General features: G+C 42.2%; 1 protein-coding gene across 1 annotated transcript in view; it reads right to left on the bottom strand.

Moving 5' to 3' along the window:
• Window positions 1–23,837, bottom strand: part of LOC133659096 (unconventional myosin-XVIIIa-like) — a 169,335-nt gene that overhangs the window by 107,080 nt on the left and 38,418 nt on the right. The window contains exons 6-9 of the mRNA XM_062061832.1: window positions 23,374–23,550; window positions 21,098–21,308; window positions 18,356–18,498; window positions 14,803–14,903 (exon numbers count right to left, since the gene is read on the bottom strand). Of these exons, the coding sequence (XP_061917816.1) occupies window positions 14,803–14,903; window positions 18,356–18,498; window positions 21,098–21,308; window positions 23,374–23,550 (632 nt within the window). The remainder of the gene's footprint in view (window positions 1–14,802; window positions 14,904–18,355; window positions 18,499–21,097; window positions 21,309–23,373; window positions 23,551–23,837) is intronic.

Here is a 23,837-nt window from a genome sequence, read left to right as displayed (position 1 = left end):
CCACCTCCAAAGACATGCACCTGGGGATAGGCCCCTCCCACCTCCAAAGACATGCACCTGGGGATAGGCCCCTCCCACCTCCAAAGACATGCACCTGGGGATAGGTTGATTGGCAACACTAAATGGTCCCTAGTGTGTGAATGTTGTCTATCTGTGTTGGCCCTGTGATGAGGTGGTGTCCAGGGTGTACCCCACCTTAGGCTCCAGCCCCCCGTGACCATGAAAGGGACAAGCGGTAGAAAATGGATGGATGGAAGGACTTTTAAATATTTGAGCTTCTGTTTTTTTTCCCAGATTCAAATATTTTTTTTTCCAGTTGTAAATGTTTATTTTTCAGATTAAAATCTTATTGTAGGAAGTGTGAATCTGAAAAAAAAATCTTTCAATCCCCCCAAAAAATCCAGAAAGTCAAATATGTGAAAGTGAAAAAAGTAATGACCAAAGTGGTTGAGCACTGACGGTGCAGGGTGAGTGAGCTTAGCGGCTACTCTGTGGAAATGGGACCTTTTTTGATGTTTTATTGGCACTTTTGCCAACTCCAGCCATCAACTCTACCATACTTTCTACTACCCAGCTTCTTTTATTGTAACTTGGGACTGTGAATGTGCTGATGTCTGGCCCAGAGAATCCCAACAAGTCACGCGTGTCTCGGGATCCACACATCATGAAAGAGTCGGTCGTCGACTAGGCCCTTTTTAGGAGCATAGGTCAGAAGATGGACAAAATAGGAGCAGACGTTCTGGACAATCTCAAATGGGTTGTCAGAGGAGAGATCACGGCTGTTATGGAACCATTCCAGAGCGTTCTCTCGCCCCATAGCGGGGACATTGCTAGCCTGGAGCTCGCTGCTAAAGCTAGCTAGCTGACCAAAACTCCATGCTGCCGTCAACAATGGTATTGTCAATATGGTACTGACAATATGACCTGGTCCCTACACACCGCCCCTCTTGTAAAAAGGGCTCAGCAGCACATGCACTTTTGGTGTGGGATGAAAAGAGCACAGCATTCTACAGAGGCACTATAGAGAACTACAGAGGCACTATAGAGAGCTACAGAGGCACTATAGAGAACTACAGAGGCACTATAGAGAGCTACAGAGGCGCTATAGAGAACTACAGAGGCACTATAGAGAACTACAGAGGCACCATAGAGAGCTACAGAGGCACTATAGAGTACCACAGAGGCACTATAGAGTGCTACAGAGGCACTATAGAGAACTACAGAGGCACTATAGAGAACTACAGAGGCGCTATAGAGAGCTACAGAGGCGCTATAGAGAACTACAGAGGCACTATAGAGAGCTACAGAGGCACTATAGAGAACTACAGAGGCACTATAGAGAGCCACAAAGGCACTATAGAGAGCTACAGAGGCACTATAGAGTACTACAGAGGCACTATAGAGAGCCACAGAGGCACTATAGAGAACCACAGAGGCACTGTAGAGAGCCACAGAGGCACTATAGAGAACCACAGAGGCACTATAGAGAGCCACAGAGGCACTATAGAGAACCACAGAGGCACTATAGAGTGCTACAGAGGCACTATAGAGAGCTACAGAGGCACTATAGAGAACCACAGAGGCACTATAGAGAGCCACAAAGGCACTATAGAGAGCTACAGAGGCACTATAGAGTACCACAGAGGCACTATGGAGAGCCACAGAGGCACTATAGAGAACCACAGAGGCACTATGGAGAGCCACAGGGGCACTATAGAGAGCTACAGAGGCACTATAGAGAACTACAGAGGCACTATAGAGAGCTACAGAGGCACTATAGAGAGCCACAGAGGCACTATAGAGAGCTACAGAGGCACTATAGAGAACTACAGAGGCACTATAGAGAGCCACAGAGGCACTATAGAGAGCTACAGAGGCGCTATAGAGAGCTACAGAGGCGCTATAGAGAACTACAGAGGCACTATAGAGAGCTACAGAGGCACTATAGCGAACTACAGAGGCACTATAGAGCGCTACAAGGGCACTATAGAGAGCTACAGAGGCACTATAGAGTACTACAGAGGCACTATAGAGAGCCACAGAGGCACTATAGAGAACCACAGAGACACTATAGAGAGCCACAGAGGCACTATAGAGAACCAAAGAGGCACTATAAAGAGCCACAGAGGCACTATAGAGAACCACAGAGGCACTATAGAGTGCTACAGAGGCACTATAGAGAGCTACAGAGGGACTATAGAGAACTACAGGGGCACTATAGAGAACTACAGAGGCGCTATAGAGAGCTAGAGAGGCACTATAGAGAGCTATAGAGGCACTATAGAGAGCCACAGAGGCACTATAGAGAGCTACAGGGACACTATAGAGAACTACAGAGGCACTATAGAGAGCCACAGAGGCACCATAGAGAACCACAGAGGCACTATAGAGAGCCACAGAGGCACTATAGAGACCCACAGAGGTACTATAGAGAGCCACAGAGGCACTATAGAGAACCACAGAGGCACTATAGAGAAATACAGAGGCAATATATAGAGATACAGAGGCAATATATAGAGATACAGAGGCACTATAGCGAGCTAAAGAGGCACTATAGAGAGCCACAGAGGCACTATAGAGAACCACAGAGGCAATATAGAGAAATACAGAGGCAATATATAGAGATACAGAGGCAATATATAGAGATACAGAGGCAATATAGAGAGCTAGAGAGGCACTATAGAGAGCTATAGAGGCACTATAGAGAGCCACAGAGGCACTATAGAGAGCTACAGGGACACTATAGAGAACTACAGAGGCACTATAGAGAGCCACAGAGGCACCATAGAGAACCACAGAGGCACTATAGAGAGCCACAGAGGCACTATAGAGAGCCACAGAGGCACTATAGAGAGCTACAGAGGCACTATAGAGAACTACAGAGGCACTATAGAGAGCTACAGAGGCACTATAGGGAGCTACAGAGGCACTATAGAGAACTACAGAGGCACTATAGAGAGCTAGAGAGGCACCATAGAGACCCACAGAGGTACTATAGAGAGCCACAGAGGCACTATAGAGAGCCACAGTGGCACCATAGGGAGCTACAGAGGCACTATAGAGAAATACAGAGGCAATATATAGAGATACAGAGGCAATATAGAGAGCTAAAGAGGCACTATAGAGAGCTACAGAGGCACTATAGAGAACCACAGAGGCACTATAGAGAGCCACAGAGGCAATATAGAGAGCTACAGAGGCACTATAGAGAGCCACAGAGGCACTATAGAGAACCACAGAGGCACTATAGAGTGCTACAGAGGCACTATAGCAGGGGTCTCAAACTCAATTTACCTGGGGGCCACTGGAGCTAGGGTCTGGGTGAGGCTGGGCCGCATCAGGTTTTCAACAAAAAAAAACGCATTTATTAAAAACAGAAAAAAAAAGAAAAAAAAAACTGTCTTCAATGCTTTTGCTTCTGCTATACCCTACACTTTTTCAGTGCTTTGGTTCCGGTTTTCCACAAGAAAAGCTCTGATAAAACATTCCACTGTTCTCAAATATCTTAATTTTTAATTTTCTACACAAAATAAGATGAAAAAATAAATAAACAAATAAAGAATAAAGAAAATAAATCAATCAATCAGTAATAAATAAATAAAATAATAATAAAACAGCAAATAAGAAAAACTTAAGAAACCACATATAGTTGGTGGGTAGAGAAATTATTTTTTTTCAGATTCAAATTAACAGTATTAACAGTTATTTAACCTTTAACATGAACATTAATGAAACTTTCAACATGAACTGTTCTGAACATGGCTTCTCTTGCCTACTTTTGGCTAGAGGTCTGGCAGCGCTTCCTCTCGCATAGCCGAGCCACATTTGGCTTGAGGGAGGAAGCAATTGAGACCCTCAGTAGACTTTGAAGATGCTCATCAGTAAGTCTGGTCCTGTACTTGGACTTATTGAAGTTCAAGGTGGAGAAGAGCTTTTCACACAAGTACGTGCTCCCAAAAAGGCACATGGTCCGCTTGAACATTCTGGAAAGCTCAGGGAAGCTGGGAGTCAATTCTCTCAAAAATTGCCCAAGCTTGTCTGCTCTTCCACTCACCTCCCTGAACTTGGCTTTGAGTTCAGAGTTGCACTGCAGGTCAATGAGCTCCATTTGAAGCACAGGAGGGGCATCTTGCACATCAAAGGAGAAGGGGTCCGCAAAAATTTGAAATGTGGCTCTGTGCGTCTTGAAGTCTGCAAATCTGTGGTCAAATTCCTCCTGTAGCTTCAAAATGGCATCAGCATACTTCTCACCACTGAATGGTGTGCCTGCATCCACAAGTGCCTTGCATGCTGGGAAATGGCAAAGGTTTGTCTGAGATAGCTGAACTTTCCATAGCATAAGTTTTGTGGAGAATGCTCTCACATTGTCATAGGCAGCACTGACAAGTTGCCCCTGGCCTTGTAACCTCTTGTTCAGTACATTAAGCTCATGCGTGACATCAACAAGAAAAGCTAAGTCCATGAGCCATATAGGATCACTTAACACAGGAACAGCCACCCCATTCTTCTCCATGAAGACTTTCACTTCTGCTCTCAACTCAAAAAATCTCTTCAACATGTTTCCCCTGCTGAGCCAACGTACCTCGGTGAAGTAAAGCACGTCCCCATATTCTGACTCCATTTCTTCTAAAAAAGCACGGAACCTTCTGTGTTTTAAGCCCCTGGATCTGATGTGGTTGATGCATTGCACAACAACAGACATCACGTTGTCAAATTTCAGGCATTTGCTGCAAAGGGCCTGCTGATGGATAATGCAGTGCAGAGCTATGGCTTCCTCCACACCCTCCTCTTCCAGTTTTTTTTGAACAAGTGCCACCAGTCCATTTTTCCTCCCTGTCATTGATGGCGCTCCATCAGTTGTTATCCCAACAAATCTCTTCCATGAAAAACCGGCATTCTCAATGGCATCACACAGCTGGTGAAATATCTCCTGAGCGGTGGTCTGGCCATGCATTGGCATTACTGTGAGCAACTCCTCTGTCACTTCAAAATTGTCATCAACACCACGGACATATATTGCGAGCTGGGCAGTGTCAGTGATGTCTGTGGTCTCATCAAGAGCGACTGAGTATACACTGAAACATTTTGCTTTCTCACACAGTTGATCATAAATGTCACTTGACATGTCACAAATGCGCTCTGCCACGGTGTTGGCAGAAAGGCTGATGTTGCTGAACTGACCTTTCTTTTCTGGACAGACAATACTTGCAGCCTGTAACAGGCACTTTTTGACAAATTCACCTTCTGTAAATGGCTTTCCTGCTTTAGCAATCATCTCACTAACCACATAGCTAGCTTCGACTGCTGCGTTATTCTCTTTGGTTACTTTCTTAAAAAAATCTTGTTGCTTCAGTAGACATGTTTTAAGATTGGCAACTCGGTTGGCTCTCTCATCTCCCTGGTATTTTGCATAGTCCTCAGCATGTCTAGTTGTGTAATGACGTTTCAAATTGTATTCCTTATGCACCGCAACTTTCTCTGTGCAAATAAGACACGTCGGAGTGCCCCTGTGCTCCACAAAGAAATACTGAATTTCCCACTTTTTCCTGAAATTGTCTGTGCTCATCACCAACCTTTCTCTTCACTGCAGGCTTTGAGAAAGACATGTTTGGGGCTGTGTAATATATAATTTCACTAGGTATCGCTGTTGTGTTGAAGTTTAAGTTTTAGTGTTTAGCTGACGTACAAAGAACGTAATTTCCGCTGGTACCAGATTGGCTCAGGGTCCTGCGCCTGCATATGACGTCGAGCACGGCACAGTTAGTGATTGGTTGAACGTCAGAAACCATGGAAACACAAAGTGTTTGTGGTGGCCGTTTAATATTTATATTATAAGTTCTCCCTATAAACGTGCATTTTTTTCACACTGACAGGCTCAGATAGTTACAATAAGTGTCCGACAACATACTAGAAAGGAGAAATGAACGTATGTCTACCTTTAGCTTGAGATCGCTGTTTGTTGCGAGAGCCAATCAGTGTGGAGAGTCTCATAACGTTACTGCACACAGGTCCTGTGCGGTGTCCTGCAGGCTGCTGTGCCCGCTGCAGTTTATGGAAGACAGAGTTTACCGACAACCGTTTAACGACCAGGAGAGTTTATGTTTCGCAGCCGGCTCTGGAGGGAGAGAGCCGGTGAATCCCCTGTTTACTGACCGGGAGGAGAGAGCCGGTGAATCCCCTGTGAACTTCCCCTGACCGGGGGAATGGGACTGGACCGGAGTTCGCTGGCGGTTTACCTGACCGGGAGTTTCGGAGGGAGAGAACCGGGGGAAAACCGACGAGATTACATACAAAGTCAATGCAGACCGGAGGTTGTTTATTTTTTTCGCGGGACTGGACCGGAGGACTGAACCACTGCTAGCTGGCAGGCAGCCGGCTCAGAGCAGCAGCACTGAAGGAGAGAACTGGGGGAAAAACCCACAGTTTACCGGCGGCCGTTTACTGACCATGGGAGTATTTTTGAGTATTTTGCGATTATTTTTGTCGCTTTTGCTGTGAACACCCCTTTAGTCCACACAGCAGCAGAACAACAACAAACAGCGATCTCAAGCTAAAGGTAGACATACGTTCATTTCTCCTTTCTAGTATGTTGTCGGACACTTATTGTAACTATCTGAGCCTGTCAGTGTGAAAAAAATGCACGTTTATAGGGAGAACTAGGGAGAATGTGACGCCTCCAGAGGGTATCATGTACCCAGAAATGACAGCGGAGCTTCGGACTTTCAGAGCAGTACAGCGCAGTGATGGTGGTGATCTCAGTCATGGATGATGAGAGAAAAAGCAAAACAGGCGGGCTCGCTCGCGTATGGGCGGGACAAAATCGTGTCAATTGTGTCCGGTGTGCACACAGCTTTAAGCTGTCATTTCTGGGTACATGATACCATACAGCATCCATGTCAAACTCGCGCGGGCCGCACTAACATTAAACTTTCATATCAAGGCGGGGGCCTCAAACTAGCGTCCGGCGGGCCGCATTTGGCCCGCGGGCCGCGAGTTTGAGACCCCTGCACTATAGAGAGCTACAGAGGCACTATAGAGAGCTACAGAGGCGCTATAGAGAACCACAGAGGCGCTATAGAGAGCCACAGAGGCACTAGAGAGCTATAGAGGCACTATAGAGAGCTACAGAGGCACTATAGAGAGCTACAGAGGCACTATAGAGAGCCACAGAGGCACTATAGAGAACTACAGAGGCACTATAGAGAGCTATAGAGGCACTATAGAGAGCCACAGAGGCACTATAGAGAGCCACAGAGGCACTATAGAGAACTACAGAGGCACTATAGAGAGCCACAGAGGCACTATAGAGAGCTACAGAGGCACTATAGAGAGCTACAGAGGCGCTATAGAGAACTACAGAGGCACTATAGAGAGCTACAGAGGCACCATAGAGAACTACAGAGGCACTATAGAGAGCCACAAAGGCACTATAGAGAGCCACAGAGGCACTATAGAGTACCACAGAGGCAGTATGGAGAGCCAAAGAGGCACTATAGAGAACCACAGAGGCACTATAGAGAGCCACAGAGGCACTATAGAGAACCACAGAGGCACTATAGAGGGCTACAGAGGCACTATAGAGAGCCACAGAGGCACTATAGAGAGCCACAGAGGCACTATAGAGTGCCACAGAGGCACTATAGAGAGCTACAGAGGCGCCATAGAGAGCTACAGAGGCGCTATAGAGAACTACAGAGGCGCTATAGAGAGCCACAGAGGCACTATAGCGAACCACAGAGGCACTATAGAGAGCTACAAAGGCACTATAGAGAGCTACAGAGGCACTATAGAGTACTACAGAGGCACTATAGAGAGCCACAGAGGCACTATAGAGAACTACAGAGGCACTATAGAGAGCCACAGAGGCACTATAGAGAACCACAGAGGCATTATAGAGAGCCACAGAGGCACTATAGAGAACCACAGAGGCACTATAGAGAGCTACAGAGGCACTATAGAGAGCTACAGAGGCACTATAGAGAGCTACAGAGGCACTATAGAGAGCTACAGAGGCAATATGGAGAGCCATAGAGGCACTATGGAGAGCTACAGAGGCACTATAGAGAGCTACAGAGGCACTATAGAGAACTACAGAGGCGCTATAGAGAACTACAGAGGCACTATAGAGAGCTACAGAGGCAATATGGAGAGCCATAGAGGCACTATGGAGAGCTACAGAGGCACTATAGAGAGCTACAGAGGCACTATAGAGAGCTACAGAGGCACTATAGAGAACCACAGAGGCACTATAGAGAGCTACAGAGGCAATATGGAGAACAAGTGCATCTCTGTCTGGACTGGAGCCTGCAGTGCCTCAGACTTGAAGTCCCTCCAGAGAGTGGTGAGGATCATCAGGACTCCTCTTCCTCCTATCCAGGAGATGGCAAAAAGCCGCTGCCTGACCAGGGCTCAGAAAATCTGCAGAGACTCCTCCCACCCCCACCAAGGACTGTTTTCACTGCTGGACTCTAGAAAGAGGTTCCGCAGCCTCCGTAGCAGAACCTCCAGGTTGTATAACAGCTTCTTCCCTCAGGCCGTAAGACTCTTGAACGCATCATAATAATCCTCTCAATTCCCCCCAAAAAGGGATGAAGTGGCTGGAATATAAAGATAATACAACATACTGTACATCCATAAACTTGGATGCATATATTTATCTGTACAGTAATCTATTTATTTATATCTGCACCTTATTGCTCTTTTATCCTGCACTACCAGCAGATAATGCAACTTCTTATCTGTACTGTAAAGTTCACATTTGAATGACAATAAAAGGAAGTGTAAGTCTCTAAGTCTAACAAGCTAACTGCCACCGTAGATCTCTTCTCTAAAGAATGCCATCATCTGGAAGGCCATTGGAGGTGGAGTAATATCCGAGTGGTGGGCCTACCTGAGGACTGTGAGGGCCCGCGTCCCATTGAGTTCACCACTCAGTTTTTACAAAATGTGCTGAAGCTTGACGACAAGCCCATGTTGGATGGTGCTCGCTAGGCCTGAAGACAGTGAACATCCCCGGCTGCCATTTCCTTTTAAGTCCGGAACCAGATTTTACCAGGGGTGGGTGAGTCTTCTCTGCTATCTTATATGGGCAAGAGAATTTCCATTGTTTCCCGACATTATTTCGGCCTTTGCTAAGTTGAAGAAAAAGTGACATTCATGTCCCAACGTGAAGTTTGGACTTGTCTTCCCGACGACGTTGCGGATCACTCTATCCACCACCAGACTAAGAGATTGGAGGACCTAGTACAGGCAAAATATCAACATCTACCTGTAAGAGGCACATTAACATGCTTGCTGATCGCTGCTGTCACAGGGAACTGCATTTTTTACAATACTTATTAGAGACAAAAAGACAAAAGTTAGTTTCTAACATGTAAAACTTGGCTTGTTCTTGGTAGCTAGCAATGCAGCTAAGGGGAGCAATTAATTCTACCTCTAAATCACTTTAAAAATGTGTTAAAAAACCGTCACTCGTACTTCATTTACATTCTGTAACCTGTATAATAACACAACTGTAGCAACATTGTTATTGTAAGAGTGAAGGCTAAGGAACTCTCTTTCTAGGGTACTAAGACATCGGCGTGCTACAGTATTAGCCATAGAAGCTAACTACGGCAAGAGATAAGCCAGCTTCCACAACAACACAAAATACGTTTGAGTTTGTAATACACAACACTGTGTTGAACACCAATCAGTACTAAGTGAAAAACAGGAACAATCATATTACAGTATCTGTCAAGTATTATTTCATGTTTTGTTTCTACACAGCTAGCCAGACAGTGAATGCTAACGGTCATGATACACACATGATGTGCTGCGAGTATCATCATCAATATAAAGTGATTCATTCCATGGACAGTTGTCTCTTTGGTCCAGCTGGCTGGGGATGCTTCCTGGTTTATTTGGTGTAAGCACTCCATTTATGTTGGAATAGCTTGTCTTCAAATTACAAGTTTGCAGATTCAAGTCGATTTCGGCTTCAGTCTGCTGCAACGTCTCACCCTCTTCTTTGTGCTCGCTTCTAGAAGCAGTAGTTAAGCCTTTGTTCATTCAGCTTCAAAAGGAATAAGGTTGTGAATCCTCATCAGCCTAAAAATAATTGTCTTTGTTGTTTGTTACCAAGTCCGCCATGATTAGCTATGGTTACTGTTTGTGCGTTTAGTCAAAATGACTACTATTTGAGTGTGTATATACTGTAAGTGCTCTTTGCTGATACTAAGTAGTAACTATATTGCCTTTTTTCCTTGAACATGTACCATGGTGCACTTCACATTTCACTTTCTTTCTTCCCAGCTGCTTGGGTGTGAAGGTTGTTCTTGTGGGGGGGGGGGGGGGGGGGGGGGGGGGGTGTTTTGGAGTTGGGGTTGTTTGTAGTTATTCTTTTTGTTTACATCATTCAAAGTTATCATGTTATTCATATATTTATTATTATTTGATTGATTTTTTTTCTCGAGAGTTCTACTACAGATTTGCATTCTTGTGTCGTGTATATTTGATAGTGGCCTTTTGCTATAATTCAACAACATTAGGTTGACTAGTTGTACTTGTAAGGAAGTGAATCATTCTATAAAGCCAAGTAAGGAGCGACACCATGTCATCTTTCTGCATCTTGACAAGTAAGGAGCGACACCATGTCATCTTTCTGCATCTTGACAAGTAAGGAGCGACACCATGTCATCTTTCTGCATCTTGACAAGTAAGGAGCGACACCATGTCATCTTTCTGCATCTTGACAAGTAAGGAGCGACACCATGTCATCTTTCTGCATCTTGACAAGTAAGGAGCGACACCATGTCATCTTTCTGCATCTTGACAAGTAAGGAGCGACACCATGTCATCTTTCTGCATCTTGACAAGTAAGGAGCGACACCATGTCATCTTTCTGCATCTTGACAAGTAAGGAGCGACACCATGTCATCTTTCTGCATCTTGACAAGTAAGGAGCGACACCATGTCATCTTTCTGCATCTTGACAAGTAAGGAGTGACACCATGTCATCTTTCTGCATCTTGACAAGTAAGGAGCGACACCATGTCATCTTTCTGCATCTTGACAAGTAAGGAGCGACACCATGTCATCTTTCTGCATCTTGACAAGTAAGGAGTGACACCATGTCATCTTTCTGCATCTTGACAAGTAAGGAGCGACACCATGTCATCTTTCTGCATCTTGACAAGTAAGGAGCGACACCATGTCATCTTTCTGCATCTTGACAAGTAAGGAGCGACACCATGTCATCTTTCTGCATCTTGACAAGTAAGGAGCGACACCATGTCATCTTTCTGCATCTTGACAAGTAAGGAGCGACACCATGTCATCTTTCTGCATCTTGACAAGTAAGGAGCGACACCATGTCATCTTTCTGCATCTTGACAAGTAAGGAGCGACACCATGTCATCTTTCTGCATCTTGACAAGTAAGGAGCGACACCATGTCATCTTTCTGCATCTTGACAAGTAAGGAGCGACACCATGTCATCTTTCTGCATCTTGACAAGTAAGGAGCGACACCATGTCATCTTTCTGCATCTTGACAAGTAAGGAGCGACACCATGTCATCTTTCTGCATCTTGACAAGTAAGGAGCGACACCATGTCATCTTTCTGCATCTTGACAAGTAAGGAGCGACACCATGTCATCTTTCTGCATCTTGACAAGTAAGGAGCGACACCATGTCATCTTTCTGCATCTTGACAAGTAAGGAGCGACACCATGTCATCTTTCTGCATCTTGACAAGTAAGGAGTGACACCATGTCATCTTTCTGCATCTTGACAAGTAAGGAGCGACACCATGTCATCTTTCTGCATCTTGACAAGTAAGGAGCGACACCATGTCATCTTTCTGCATCTTGACAAGTAAGGAGCGACACCATGTCATCTTTCTGCATCTTGACAAGTAAGGAGCGACACCATGTCATCTTTCTGCATCTTGACAAGTAAGGAGCGACACCATGTCATCTTTCTGCATCTTGACAAGTAAGGAGCGACACCATGTCATCTTTCTGCATCTTGACAAGTAAGGAGCGACACCATGTCATCTTTCTGCATCTTGACAAGTAAGGAGCGACACCATGTCATCTTTCTGCATCTTGACAAGTAAAGAGCGACACCATGTCATCTTTCTGCATCTTGACAAGTAAGGAGCGACACCATGTCATCTTTCTGCATCTTGACAAGTAAGGAGCGACACCATGTCATCTTTCTGCATCTTGACAAGTAAGGAGCGACACCATGTCATCTTTCTGCATCTTGACAAGTAAGGAGCGACACCATGTCATCTTTCTGCATCTTGACAAGTAAGGAGCGACACCATGTCATCTTTCTGCATCTTCAAGCTGCTGACCACTTGAAGTTGAGCAGAGGATGGGTAGGACACATCTTTCAATCTTCATTTTTGGGTAAATGGAGGGGTGCTGCTATTCTGCTACAAAAATGGGTTCCTTTTGTACTCTCAAAGGAATGTTATCACCACTGATCATATTTCAAACCCTCCCCTTGTAAATGTGTATGCCCCCAACTATGAGGATGACTACATTTTCAAAGAGCCTTTTTCTGAATCTCCCTGATTTGTCACTGTGCTATTTCTATTATTACACATGGCCTCTCCAACCTCCGGAAGAAGGTACAGATCTCTTCGCATCAGGACCACCAGAATGTCTCCCAGGCTGTGAGACTGCTACACTCTTCAGACATCTGACTGTTCTTCTTGACAATGCTAATGCAAAGTATGGTCAACCTGCACATTATGCCGCTAGACAAAGCTCAGTGACTTGTATAACTTGTGTTATTATGACAATGACAATAAAGGAATTGGTTGATTGATTGATGTTTATATTACTTTAACTGTTGGAAGGATCCCCAGCTTAATCGCTCTAGCCCAGCATCAAGATATGCTAAGGTAATCCAGTCTTTTATGGATCAACTTTCCGTCTCAGATCTTTGGCGCTGTAGGAAAAGATTCATTGTTTTCTCACGTCCATCACAAGTATTGATGACTCCTTAGTTGATAACAAATCACTTTCATCAAAACCTACATGCGATTGTTATCTCGGATCATGCTCCAATTTTGATGCATTTACACTTTAAAAATCAAACATGCGTCTTAATAAACGATGACTCTTGAAGGAGGACTTTGTGGATTTTGACTCTTGAATAAGACTTTTTTTTGTTTGTTTGTTTTCCATAAGAGATGATCTGGTTTACAAGTTATGAGAAAAGACTCCGGAAGAATACATCGACAAAGCTGTGTCTCATCTTGTCAGGTGAAGGCGATCAACTTTGCGTGTGCTATCAAGTTTGCAGGTGTTTTAGTACACGCAAACCTTTAGTAAATCAGGCACATTATTAACGGATCATAATTATTGCTTTGAAATAAATATTTTTTAGAGCAACTGGGTAGAATTGCATAGTTTCCCAGGGCATAGCAGACAAAGTGGTTATGTAGATACATTCATCAATGAATGTTAGGTATGTAGACTATGTTCTTGTTGACTTCGGCTGCAACAAGTCTTTTGTAGTGGTCATCTTCAGTATTTGTCCAGTCTTTGAGAAGTACTTTGGCTTCTTCCAGTCCTCCATTTAGCATGATGTACAGTACATTTTACAGTTGGCGTTCCAAGTGCCCTGAATTTTCCACTGCTTTCCTAACTGCACAACTTTTGTTTTGTCAGATGCTCAATGATGTTTGTTCCCTTCAGCTTGACTCGCTGCCTCAGCAAAACCACCTTGCTTAACTTTATGATATCAACTTATTCCTGCTAGACATTGGAATTCATGTTGATGTTGTTGACATCCCCCCTTTGATTGTAGGAAGTTGGCCATTAGGCATCTGAAGGCCAGTCATAATCACTCTTCTACTTCCTGGATCTGACATCATTTGGGATCAAACGTGATCTTTTTCATCATTTTGCTTCTTTAAAACATTCCATTCCTCTTCTGGTCCAATCACTTTTTCTTCCATTCTATCCATTTGTTAGCGCAATAGTGAAGTATTCTTCCTCACTTTTTCAAAGAGTTTTGATCCAGACTAGCAAATACTTCCTCTTCTCCACTCCACTGACTTCCACATCCTTCTGCTCTGCTTTTGTTGCAGCAAAAACCTTTTTGTCTGCCCATGTCGCTGTGGTTTGAAGCTCACCATTGGGGTTTCTTGAGGAATGAGTTTCTCCCACTCCCACCAGGTATTCAAGCCAGTGATCTGGAGTGCCAAAGTGCCCAAATAGCCCAAAACTATAAATTGATGCAGAGCTCCTTTCATTCAGTGTTTCCTGACAGAGTGACATAAAATAGCATTGACTTTGGAGAGTGGACTTCTACGGTATGTCCTTCCAAGCTGTCAAACACACCATCAGCAGCTTCTCCACATTTTTATGGATAAATTGCCGACGATTAACGTCTTTGGCTGGCGTTATCAAATCAGTGCTGCGCTTGAAATGTTTTGCCACATGCTCAGTCCAGTTTTTCAATCTATCTTTAATTCAATGAATATCATCCACTTCTTCTTCTCAGCACTTACTTCCTTTCTTTCCATGGTTGGAAAAAGTAAGTTAAGTTGATCTCTAGCAAGAGATCATTATCAGTGTTAGTAGCTCGTAAGATCAAATCTTAGAGGGTTGACTGGGGCATTCACTACACCAACTAGCTTGTAACACACATTTTGTCTTGCAACTTTAAGCATAAGAACTAGCTCATATCCCAAAACACTTGTCAGCTGGGGCATTTAAAGTCAAGGTAACTAATAAGGTCCAAACATAGATAGAATTGTACTATTGTCAGTAGTTATTGCCATGTGATTATAATTACCTCAGGGTGTTGTCAGCCCCATCCATCATGTAGTAAAAAATGTTGAAGGTTGACTCATTTTCTGGTCGTCTGCTCACCCTCATTTTCTCCAAAAGCATTGTCTAAGCAGAATAAAGCAGAAAACATTATTTCAATTCAATTTCTTTTTTTTTCTCCCCCATTTGTGACGTGGTACAGGTGGTGTCGACATTTTGTGGTGGCGAACGCACTCTCGTAAGTTTGTTTTCATTTTGGACCATTAACAAAAGAATATTTCCAGAAGGAGTTACTGCGCAAGGTGTAAAAATAAAGTAGCTGGTGAGTGAGTGAGTGAGTGAGTGAGTGAGTGAGTGAGGAGGCTGCCTACAGAGAGACAGGAAGAACAATTATTAGTCACACACACACACACACACACACACACACACACACACACACACACACACACACACACACACACACACACACACACACACACACACACACACACACACACACAAGCATGAGGTGGACTGAGGCAGCGCAACAAATAAAGAAAGTGAATGAGAGAAAATAGGACCCACTTTCTGTCAAACTGTCAAAAACCCATCAATCAAAATGATTTATGAGCTCTAAGCCCCGCCTTCTGACATCCTGTGTGATAAGTACCGTATTTTTCGGACTTTAAGTCGCAGTTTTTTTCATAGTTTGGCCGGGGGTGCGACTTATACTCAGGAGCGACTTATGTGTGAAATGATGAACACATTAGCGTAAAATATCCAATAATATTATTGATGTCATTGACGTAAGAGACTAGAAGTATAAGATTTCATGGGATTTAGCGATTAGGAGTGACAGTAAACGTATAGCATGTTCTATATGTTATAGTTATTTGAATGACTCTTACCATAATATGTGAGGTTTAAGGCTGCAGCTAACGATTATTTTTCTATCGATTAATCTATAGATTATTTTTTCGATTAATCGGTTAATCTATAGATTTTTTTTTCGATTAATCTATAGATTATTTTTTCCTTTTGCCGATTATTTTTTTATTCAAAATGAAGATGAAAAAATAAATGTAGGCCCGTTTTTTCAAAAGGCATGGCTTTTATTTACAAAAAAAAAGAAGTATGGCCACTCAGTCAACATTGACAACAACATGACTAAATATTCTGTAACAATGTAAACATTTAAAACTTTTAACATTTAACAAAATTAAAAGTAGCTTATTTGCTTTTTAATGTGCAAATATAAAAGTCAACATCCAGTGCAAATCTTAATATTCTGCAATAGTATAAGCATTTCAAAAGTAAAAGTATTGCTTATTTTGCTTTAAAATGTGCAAAAATAAAGATAAACATCCAATACAAAAAAGTGCAAAACGAAATATTCTGTAACAACAGTGTAAACATTTCAACAAAAGTGAAAGTATTGCTTATTTGCTAAAATGTGCAAAAATAAAGATAAACATCCAATACAAAAAAGTGCCAATCTAAATATTCTGGAGTACTGTAAACATTAAATATTGCTTTTAAAATGTGCAAAATAAACATCCAGTCCAACACAGTACACAATAACCAATTCTACTCATTCCAGTGAGTGTCTAACAGTTGTAATGAAGAAAGGTTAGCATGTGTACATGTTTGGTTCTTTTCTTGTTTATAATATTCCCAGCAGCTGAAAATAGGCGCTCAGAAGGGGTCGATGTGGCTGGAACTGAGAGCTAATTAGCCTTCACCTCAAGCCAGGATTTCGAGCGAGCTGAGCTGCAGTTTAAGTTTCTAGAAGGTCAACGGGCTCATAGTGATGTTAGTAGTAGTTGACTGGGAGGTGTTTATTATCATTTGGGGAGAGTCCGCTGCCTGATGCTCACCTGCTAAACACCTATCTGCTCCACCCTGAAGCGCTGACTACATGCGCTCTGAATACGCACTGCTGATTGGCTGATAATGCTTCGTGTGTACCAATCAGATGGTTGTGTGGGTGGGACAATGCTGCGTGCTGAGACAGAGGCAGACGGAGCAAAGCAGCTTGTTAAGACTTTAGCTTAGAAACTCGTTCGGTACACCCCCGTACCGAACCGAAAGCCCCGTACCGAAACGGTTCAATACAAAACACGTACCGTTACACCCCTAGCAGATACAAATGGCACATTCATGTTTTTGTGTAATGATGACAACGTATGCTCGCGCGGACGATTGACTAGTTGATGGTTTTCTTTTCAAATGTTCGTTCATAGCCGTTGTGCTGCTATGATAGGCCATTTCCGCTCGACACAGTGTGCATACAACAACATTATTAGGCCGTTTATTGAAGTACTCCCACACTTTTGGCATGCTTTTCCCCCCTCGCTCGCACCGCTCGCACCGCTCGCATCGTCTTCTTTGATCGTCTGCTTTGCGCTTCGCCATGACGGTAGTGTGACGTCATTATGCGACGCGTCGACGCACAAAAACGGCGTCGACGTATTTACGTAACCGATGACGTCGACTACGTCGACGCGTCGTTTCAGCCTTAGTGAGGTTAACATAGCAGTTGGTTATTTATGCCTCATATAACGTACACTTATTCAGCCTGTTGTTCACTATTCTTTACACATTTTAAATTGCCTTTCAAATGTCTATTCTTGCTGTTGGCTTTTATCAAATACATTTCCCCCAAAAATGTGACTTATACTCCAGTGCGACTTATATATGTTTTTTTCCCTCTTTATTATGCATTTTTGGCCGGTGCGACTTATACTCTGGAGCGATTTAAACTCCGAAAATACGGTATATATGGTGTGATTTACAATACTCAATGTCGCTGGAGTTACAACTCTTGGTGCTGTGAGGATTGAAGGTTGGGACACACAAGCATTGGTGCTAAGTTATATGGCTAACCTGTGCTACAAACCTTCCATTGTTTATCTCTTTCAACAGCAGCCACACATTACAATGACTTTATTACAAATAAACAGGACACCTCTTTTCCTCATTTCTTTTTTTCAACTGTGAACTGACAGCAGGGAAAAGGGTGAGCCCACACAAACCCTCATGGTAGAACAAGACATTCTTCTATCCTTCTAACATAGCACCCTCTTCATTTTGTCAGAGTTCCAACAAAGAGGACGAAGATGAAGACGCGTTGTATAGTTCACATACACTTTCCTGTTAAATCAAATATATAGATGATTGTTTTCTAAACAACTGACAAATGATGAACAATGAGACATTTCCCTTGTGGATCAATAAAGTGTGTCTAAGTCTGGTCTGTAAAATACATGATGGGTTAAATCACACTGTCAGTGACCTACTTATCACACAGGATGTCAGAAGGCGGGGCATGTAGGTCATAAATCATTTTGATTGATGGGTTTTTGACAGTTTGACAGAAAGTGGGTCCTATATTCTCTTGAAAGTTTGGTTAAATCAGACATGGAGACTTGGAGTAATGCACATTCAGTACAAGCTGCAACCAATTATTGCTGTATTGTATATATCTTTCATGTGTGCAGTGTGAGTATTTGACTACAAATTAGGTGTACGATTAAAACTCGACTGACATCACAGTCTAGGAACGGAACTGGTTCAGAAGCCAAGGAATGTCTTCTTACCTGAATGGAGGCAGAAGCCACCTGCCCTGCTTGGTCAAAGTCAAGCGACACTATGTGTGAGAAACGGCTGGCGTTGGTGTTCATGGAGGTAGAAGTGTTGCCAAAAGCCTCAAGGATGGTGTAGACTGCTTGCCACTTCTCCGCTGAGTAACATGTCAAAAGAAATATATTATATTTCATGAAGTATTCCTAAAGAGCAAGTCATGTTAAGCCACTCCTATCCATATGGTGCCAATTCAAAACAAAAGTGACTTCCAGGAATGAGACTTTTGGAGCCATGCATGTTGTACAAGGAAATAATAAACAACTAACCCTCACCAGAGCGTGCACTTTAAAGAAGTCATCTCTAACAGAACAAAGATTCACTGTTGAGGCTGCCGCCTGCCTCCAATGCTTGTGGACAGATAAGTTAAGTTCAATTAAGGTGGAGGGTATAGAGTTCAGAGAGAAGATGGAAAAACAATGTATGGAACAATAGAGGGATAGTACTTTATTGATTCCTCAGGAAAATTAAGATATATCAATACCAGTAACAGTGCTATGATAAAAGCACTATATACTGTATATATAATATGTAAATATTACATATATCTTATAATAAAACTATTAGTCTACTTAATACCTGCATTATCCTTTCCACCCTTACCCTTTCCATCCTTTGAAACTGAGCTACTGTGTGGAACCATTTCCCTTGAGGATCAATAAAGTTTGTCTAAGTCTAATTGTAATGGAACCCTATTTTTACTCTTGCAATGTTTGGAGTGACAAGTGCGTATTGAAATGATTAAGACATGCAGCAGAGAAGTGTGTCAGTATGATTGCATTGAAGCTGCATTGACAGCATCAACTGCACCATCAACATCATTACTTCTTAGTTTGCATTGAAGAGTACTTCAAGCTGCATTGACAGCATAAACTGCACCATCAACATCATTACTTCTTAGTTTGCATTGAAGAGTACTTCAAGCTGCATTGACAGCATCAACTGCACCATCAACATCATTACTTCTTAGTTTGCATTGAAGAGTACTCCAAGCTGCATTGACAGCATCAACTGCACCATCAACATCATTACTGAGGGAATATGATACACCCATGCAAACAAAATAGTGGTCACTACCCAAACATGTGCAGTCACTACCCAAACATGTGCAGTCACTACCCAAACATGTGCAGTCACTAACCAAACATGTGCAGTCACTACCCAAACATGTGCAGTCACTACACAAACATGTGCAGTCACTACCCAAACATGTGCAGTCACTACACAAACATGTGCAGTCACTACCCAAACATGTGCAGTCACTACCCAAACATGTGCAGTCACTACCCAAACATGTGCAGTCACTACCCAAACAGCCTGTTCACCTGTGGGATGTTCCAAATAAGTCTTTGATGAGGATTCCTCAACTTTCTCAGTCTTTTTTGCCACTTGTGCCAGCTTTTTTGAAACATGTTGGAGGCATCAAATTCCAAATGAGCTAATATTTGCAGTATAATTGTTTTCCAGTTTGAACGTTAAGTATCTTGTCTTTGCAGTCTATTCAATTGAATATAAGTTGAAAAGGATTTGCAAATCATTGTGTTCTCTTTTTATTTACCATTTACACAACATGACAACTTCACTGCTTTTGGGGTTTGTATATATATATACGTGTATAAAATCCCCTGAAGAACAGAGAAACCTACGAAACAGGCTTGTAGGGACGACATAGCCTCTGTGTTTTTTCCTGACATAATGTATACATATACGTGTATATACATATACACATATTATATATATATATATATATATATATATATATATATATATATATATATATATATATATATATATATATATATATATATATATATACATTTGGGGCGTAAAAATGAATCGGTACAAAACAATAAGCGATTTGAACTTTAGAGGTACACACATGGTTTGGCGGACCTCTGGATGGATCTATATGTAGTATGGATGGGTGGATGTCTGCTTGGATAGTCATGAATGGGTTGATTGTAGATCTGATACAAAATATTGCTGCTGGAATCTTGCGAGACTTCTGTGATGATGTAATACGAGAGTATGGCTTTGGACTTAAGACACAGCACTATATGGCAAACAGCACAGAAAGAGTTTACAAACAATGCACCCCCGAATATTAACTAAAGTGTGGTCAACGTTTGTATTTTCTTTTTAAAGAATGGTCAGTTGGATAAAAGTATGGCCATTTGTAACGTTTGGAGAGCAGTGGTAAAGCACCAGCAGCACGACTAATGTGAGCACCCACCTGTAACTTTGCCTGAACCAATCAGTGGCAACAATACTGAACAGCTCGCTCTGATTGGTTTGGTCTCATTTTACACTTAAAAATGCCTAATTTAGGCCAAAAGCACACAGCAATTTTGAGAATCCACAATGTTTGAAGTGTGACGTGGTGAGGGACGATGGACAGGGTCATGTTATAAAGTTGCTATGGTGATGCATGAATTATAATGACATGTTTCTACTTATGTTTGATTAGCATTTTGTCTCTTATTAAGTCAAAGAGGAAGAGCTCAGGTTAAAACAAGGAAGAAAAAGGTGACGATGGTTCTAGATTGAGACTACAAAGACAATTGTTGTGACGTGAGAGCAATAGAGCTTCTGTGATCTCACTTCATTCTCGCTCTCAGTCAACTGGGACATACCAAAGTAACCTAACATTTTGAATATGATGGTGGATTAATATTGTGTGTGCTTGTGCTACAGCTTACCGGAGAAGATTTTGCCGGTGCTGCCAGCAATAGACGCCAAGTACTGGACAAGGTGCTGGCAGTTGGTGGTTTTTCCACTGCCGGACTTTCCCAGTAGCACGATGGATTGATCCTGCCTTGTGGTGAGAAGATTACGGTAGGCTGACTGGGCCACAGAGTAGATGTGAGGAGCTGAGTCCTCGCGACGACAGCCTTTAAACATGAGCATCACCTGACAGGGACAAGAAGATGTCAATAGGTTTAGTTGTAGTTCAGGTTATCTCTCAATCCAGCAGGTTGTTGGTTTAAAGTCTAACCTGCCCCAAGGTAACCTTGAGCAAGATATTAACCCCACTGGCTTTGAAACTCTGTGTCATCTTCTAATGACTATATTCCATTCATCATAGTGGGAGAGGACAGTGTAAAAGGTGCTTCAAGTTCCACTAGAAGTGAGAAAAGTGAAGGCCATTTACCATTCAGCATTATTTAGGCCCAACATTTTCAGACAAATAATGGCATTAATAATAAAAATAAGGGATTAGATTTATATTGCGCTTGCCTTAGTGCGTTACATTGAGAAGCCATCACTCCACGTTCACATTAGGGCAGCACACTTCATCAAACTGTAATTACCATGGAGATTTTGGCAGCCATGAGGTCGTCAGGGGTATTAACATTTCAAAAGAAAGCACATTACTTAAACCACGCTACCGCCCACACCACAGGCCAATGTGTTTGGGCACACAGCTTCATGACCACGCCAAATTGAAACTCTAACATAAAAGAACAACTGAGCACTTCATTTCACTCAACGTGAGCTTAAGACTGTTATTAAATGGTGACAGGTGTGGACAGTGTTGAAGACAGGTGCATTTGACACAAAAAGTATACAGCGGAGGAAAAAAATATACATTTTGTCTTCATTTTGAAAGCGCTGCACTTGAAATAATTTCAGACATTATCACCTTTTAGAGATCAAATTGAGTTCAACATTCACATTTTGCACAATAAATAGCACAAGCATGGAATAAAGTGTACATTCTTCTAACTTTTTTTCTGTAAAATATATCATTACAGAGTTTTTATTTGCACTTATGGAATCTAGATGATTGAAAACATGTCAGCATTTACCTCTCTTAACTCTGCTGCACTGTTAGCTACAAGCTAACCTTCAAAACATGCTGTTAATAACATTGATTAGGCAATGACCTGGCACTTACAATTCATGTGTAGTGTTTGCTCAATAAAGAAATTTTTGATTGATCACTTACAGTCGCGATCAAAAGTGTACATACACTTGTAAAGAACATCATGTCATGGCTGTCAATCATTTCTACAACTCTTATTTTGTTGTGATGTAGTGATTGGAGCACATACTTGTTTGCTCACAAAAAACATTCATGCTTCTTTTATGAATTTATTATGTGTCTACTGAAAATGTGAGGGTCAAAAGTATACATACAGCAATGTTAATATTTGCTTACATGTCCCTTGGCAAGTTGACCTGCAATAAGGCGCTTTTGGTAGCCATCCACAAGCTTATATATATCTCCTCCTTAAAACGTCTCGACAGAAGTCACATTAATTGTCAAAAAGTGTTTTGTTCAGAATTTAGGTTGGATTTAATTTCATGCCACCTCCCCGGATTGTAAATAATCAAATGTAAATAATCAAATGTATATACTCGTTGTTATGCTTTCTGAACTCTCTATGTCCACTACTTGCTGTACATATCCTACCAAGTCAGTCCTACACTGTTTCAATGTCCATTTCTCTGATGATACAATTGTTGATGACTGAAGTGTTGATATCAACCAAACCCTCCTCATCCCACCCCTCGGATTGTAAATAATGTAAATAATTCAATATATACTCTGATGATGAACTTGTGTGATGACTGTATTATGATGATAGTATTTATTTGTACCATGAATTGATGTACGTGGACCCCGACTTAAACAAGTGGAAAAACTTATTGGGGTGTTACCATTTAGTGGTCAATTGTACGGAATATGTACTGTACTGTGCAATCTAGTAATAAAAGCTTCAATCAATCAATCAATGCGGGGCACAGATCTGCAGTGTCAGCAGAGTGCACCTTCACACCTTGTAGGAGACTGCTTGATGCTCAAAAATCTTAGTAGTTTGATCCACTTTGTTTGAATTTTATTTTAGGGGAAAAATGCAAATGAGAGGGTTGAAATCCCTACTCACATGTGTGCTCCTTTGTTATATGTTTTACACCACCTGTCTCCTCTGTAATAAATCATGAACAGAAACATGTCTGTCAAACTTACCTTCTCTGAATACATGGAGGGAGTACTGAGGGGGTTTATGATCACCATGTTGGATCCAGCATAGGAGTGGATAAGGTTTCCTCCATAGCGCTGCCTCAAGCAGTGGATCACACTGGATTCATTTAGGTAGAGCAGAGAAGCCAGATCTTGAGAGCGATCGTACGATGGAGGGTTGGCCTGGGAAGAACAGCTCAGTTAGACAAACCAATCCTCTTAAGTTCCTCCATGTCTCTTTCTGTAAGTGCTCAAATATGTTGAACTACTTTAGGTGTGCATTGTTTACCTTTACACAGTGCTGCCTGCCATTACCTTGTTTGTGGTTATAATGAGTAGTTCAAGTTCTCTAAAAGTTTATTTAACCATTCTCAAGCGCTAGAGCACACAAATCATGTTTTTAACCATTGTTTGGCCGCCCAGAAAATGGACTTCTCAGGGTACACAATGGTAATACCCTTGTCCACCCC

Source organism: Entelurus aequoreus, linkage group LG10 (assembly GCF_033978785.1).
Source record: "Entelurus aequoreus isolate RoL-2023_Sb linkage group LG10, RoL_Eaeq_v1.1, whole genome shotgun sequence".
Lineage (NCBI taxonomy): Eukaryota > Metazoa > Chordata > Actinopteri > Syngnathiformes > Syngnathidae > Entelurus > Entelurus aequoreus.
This window is presented reverse-complemented; position numbering and strand designations above follow the sequence as displayed.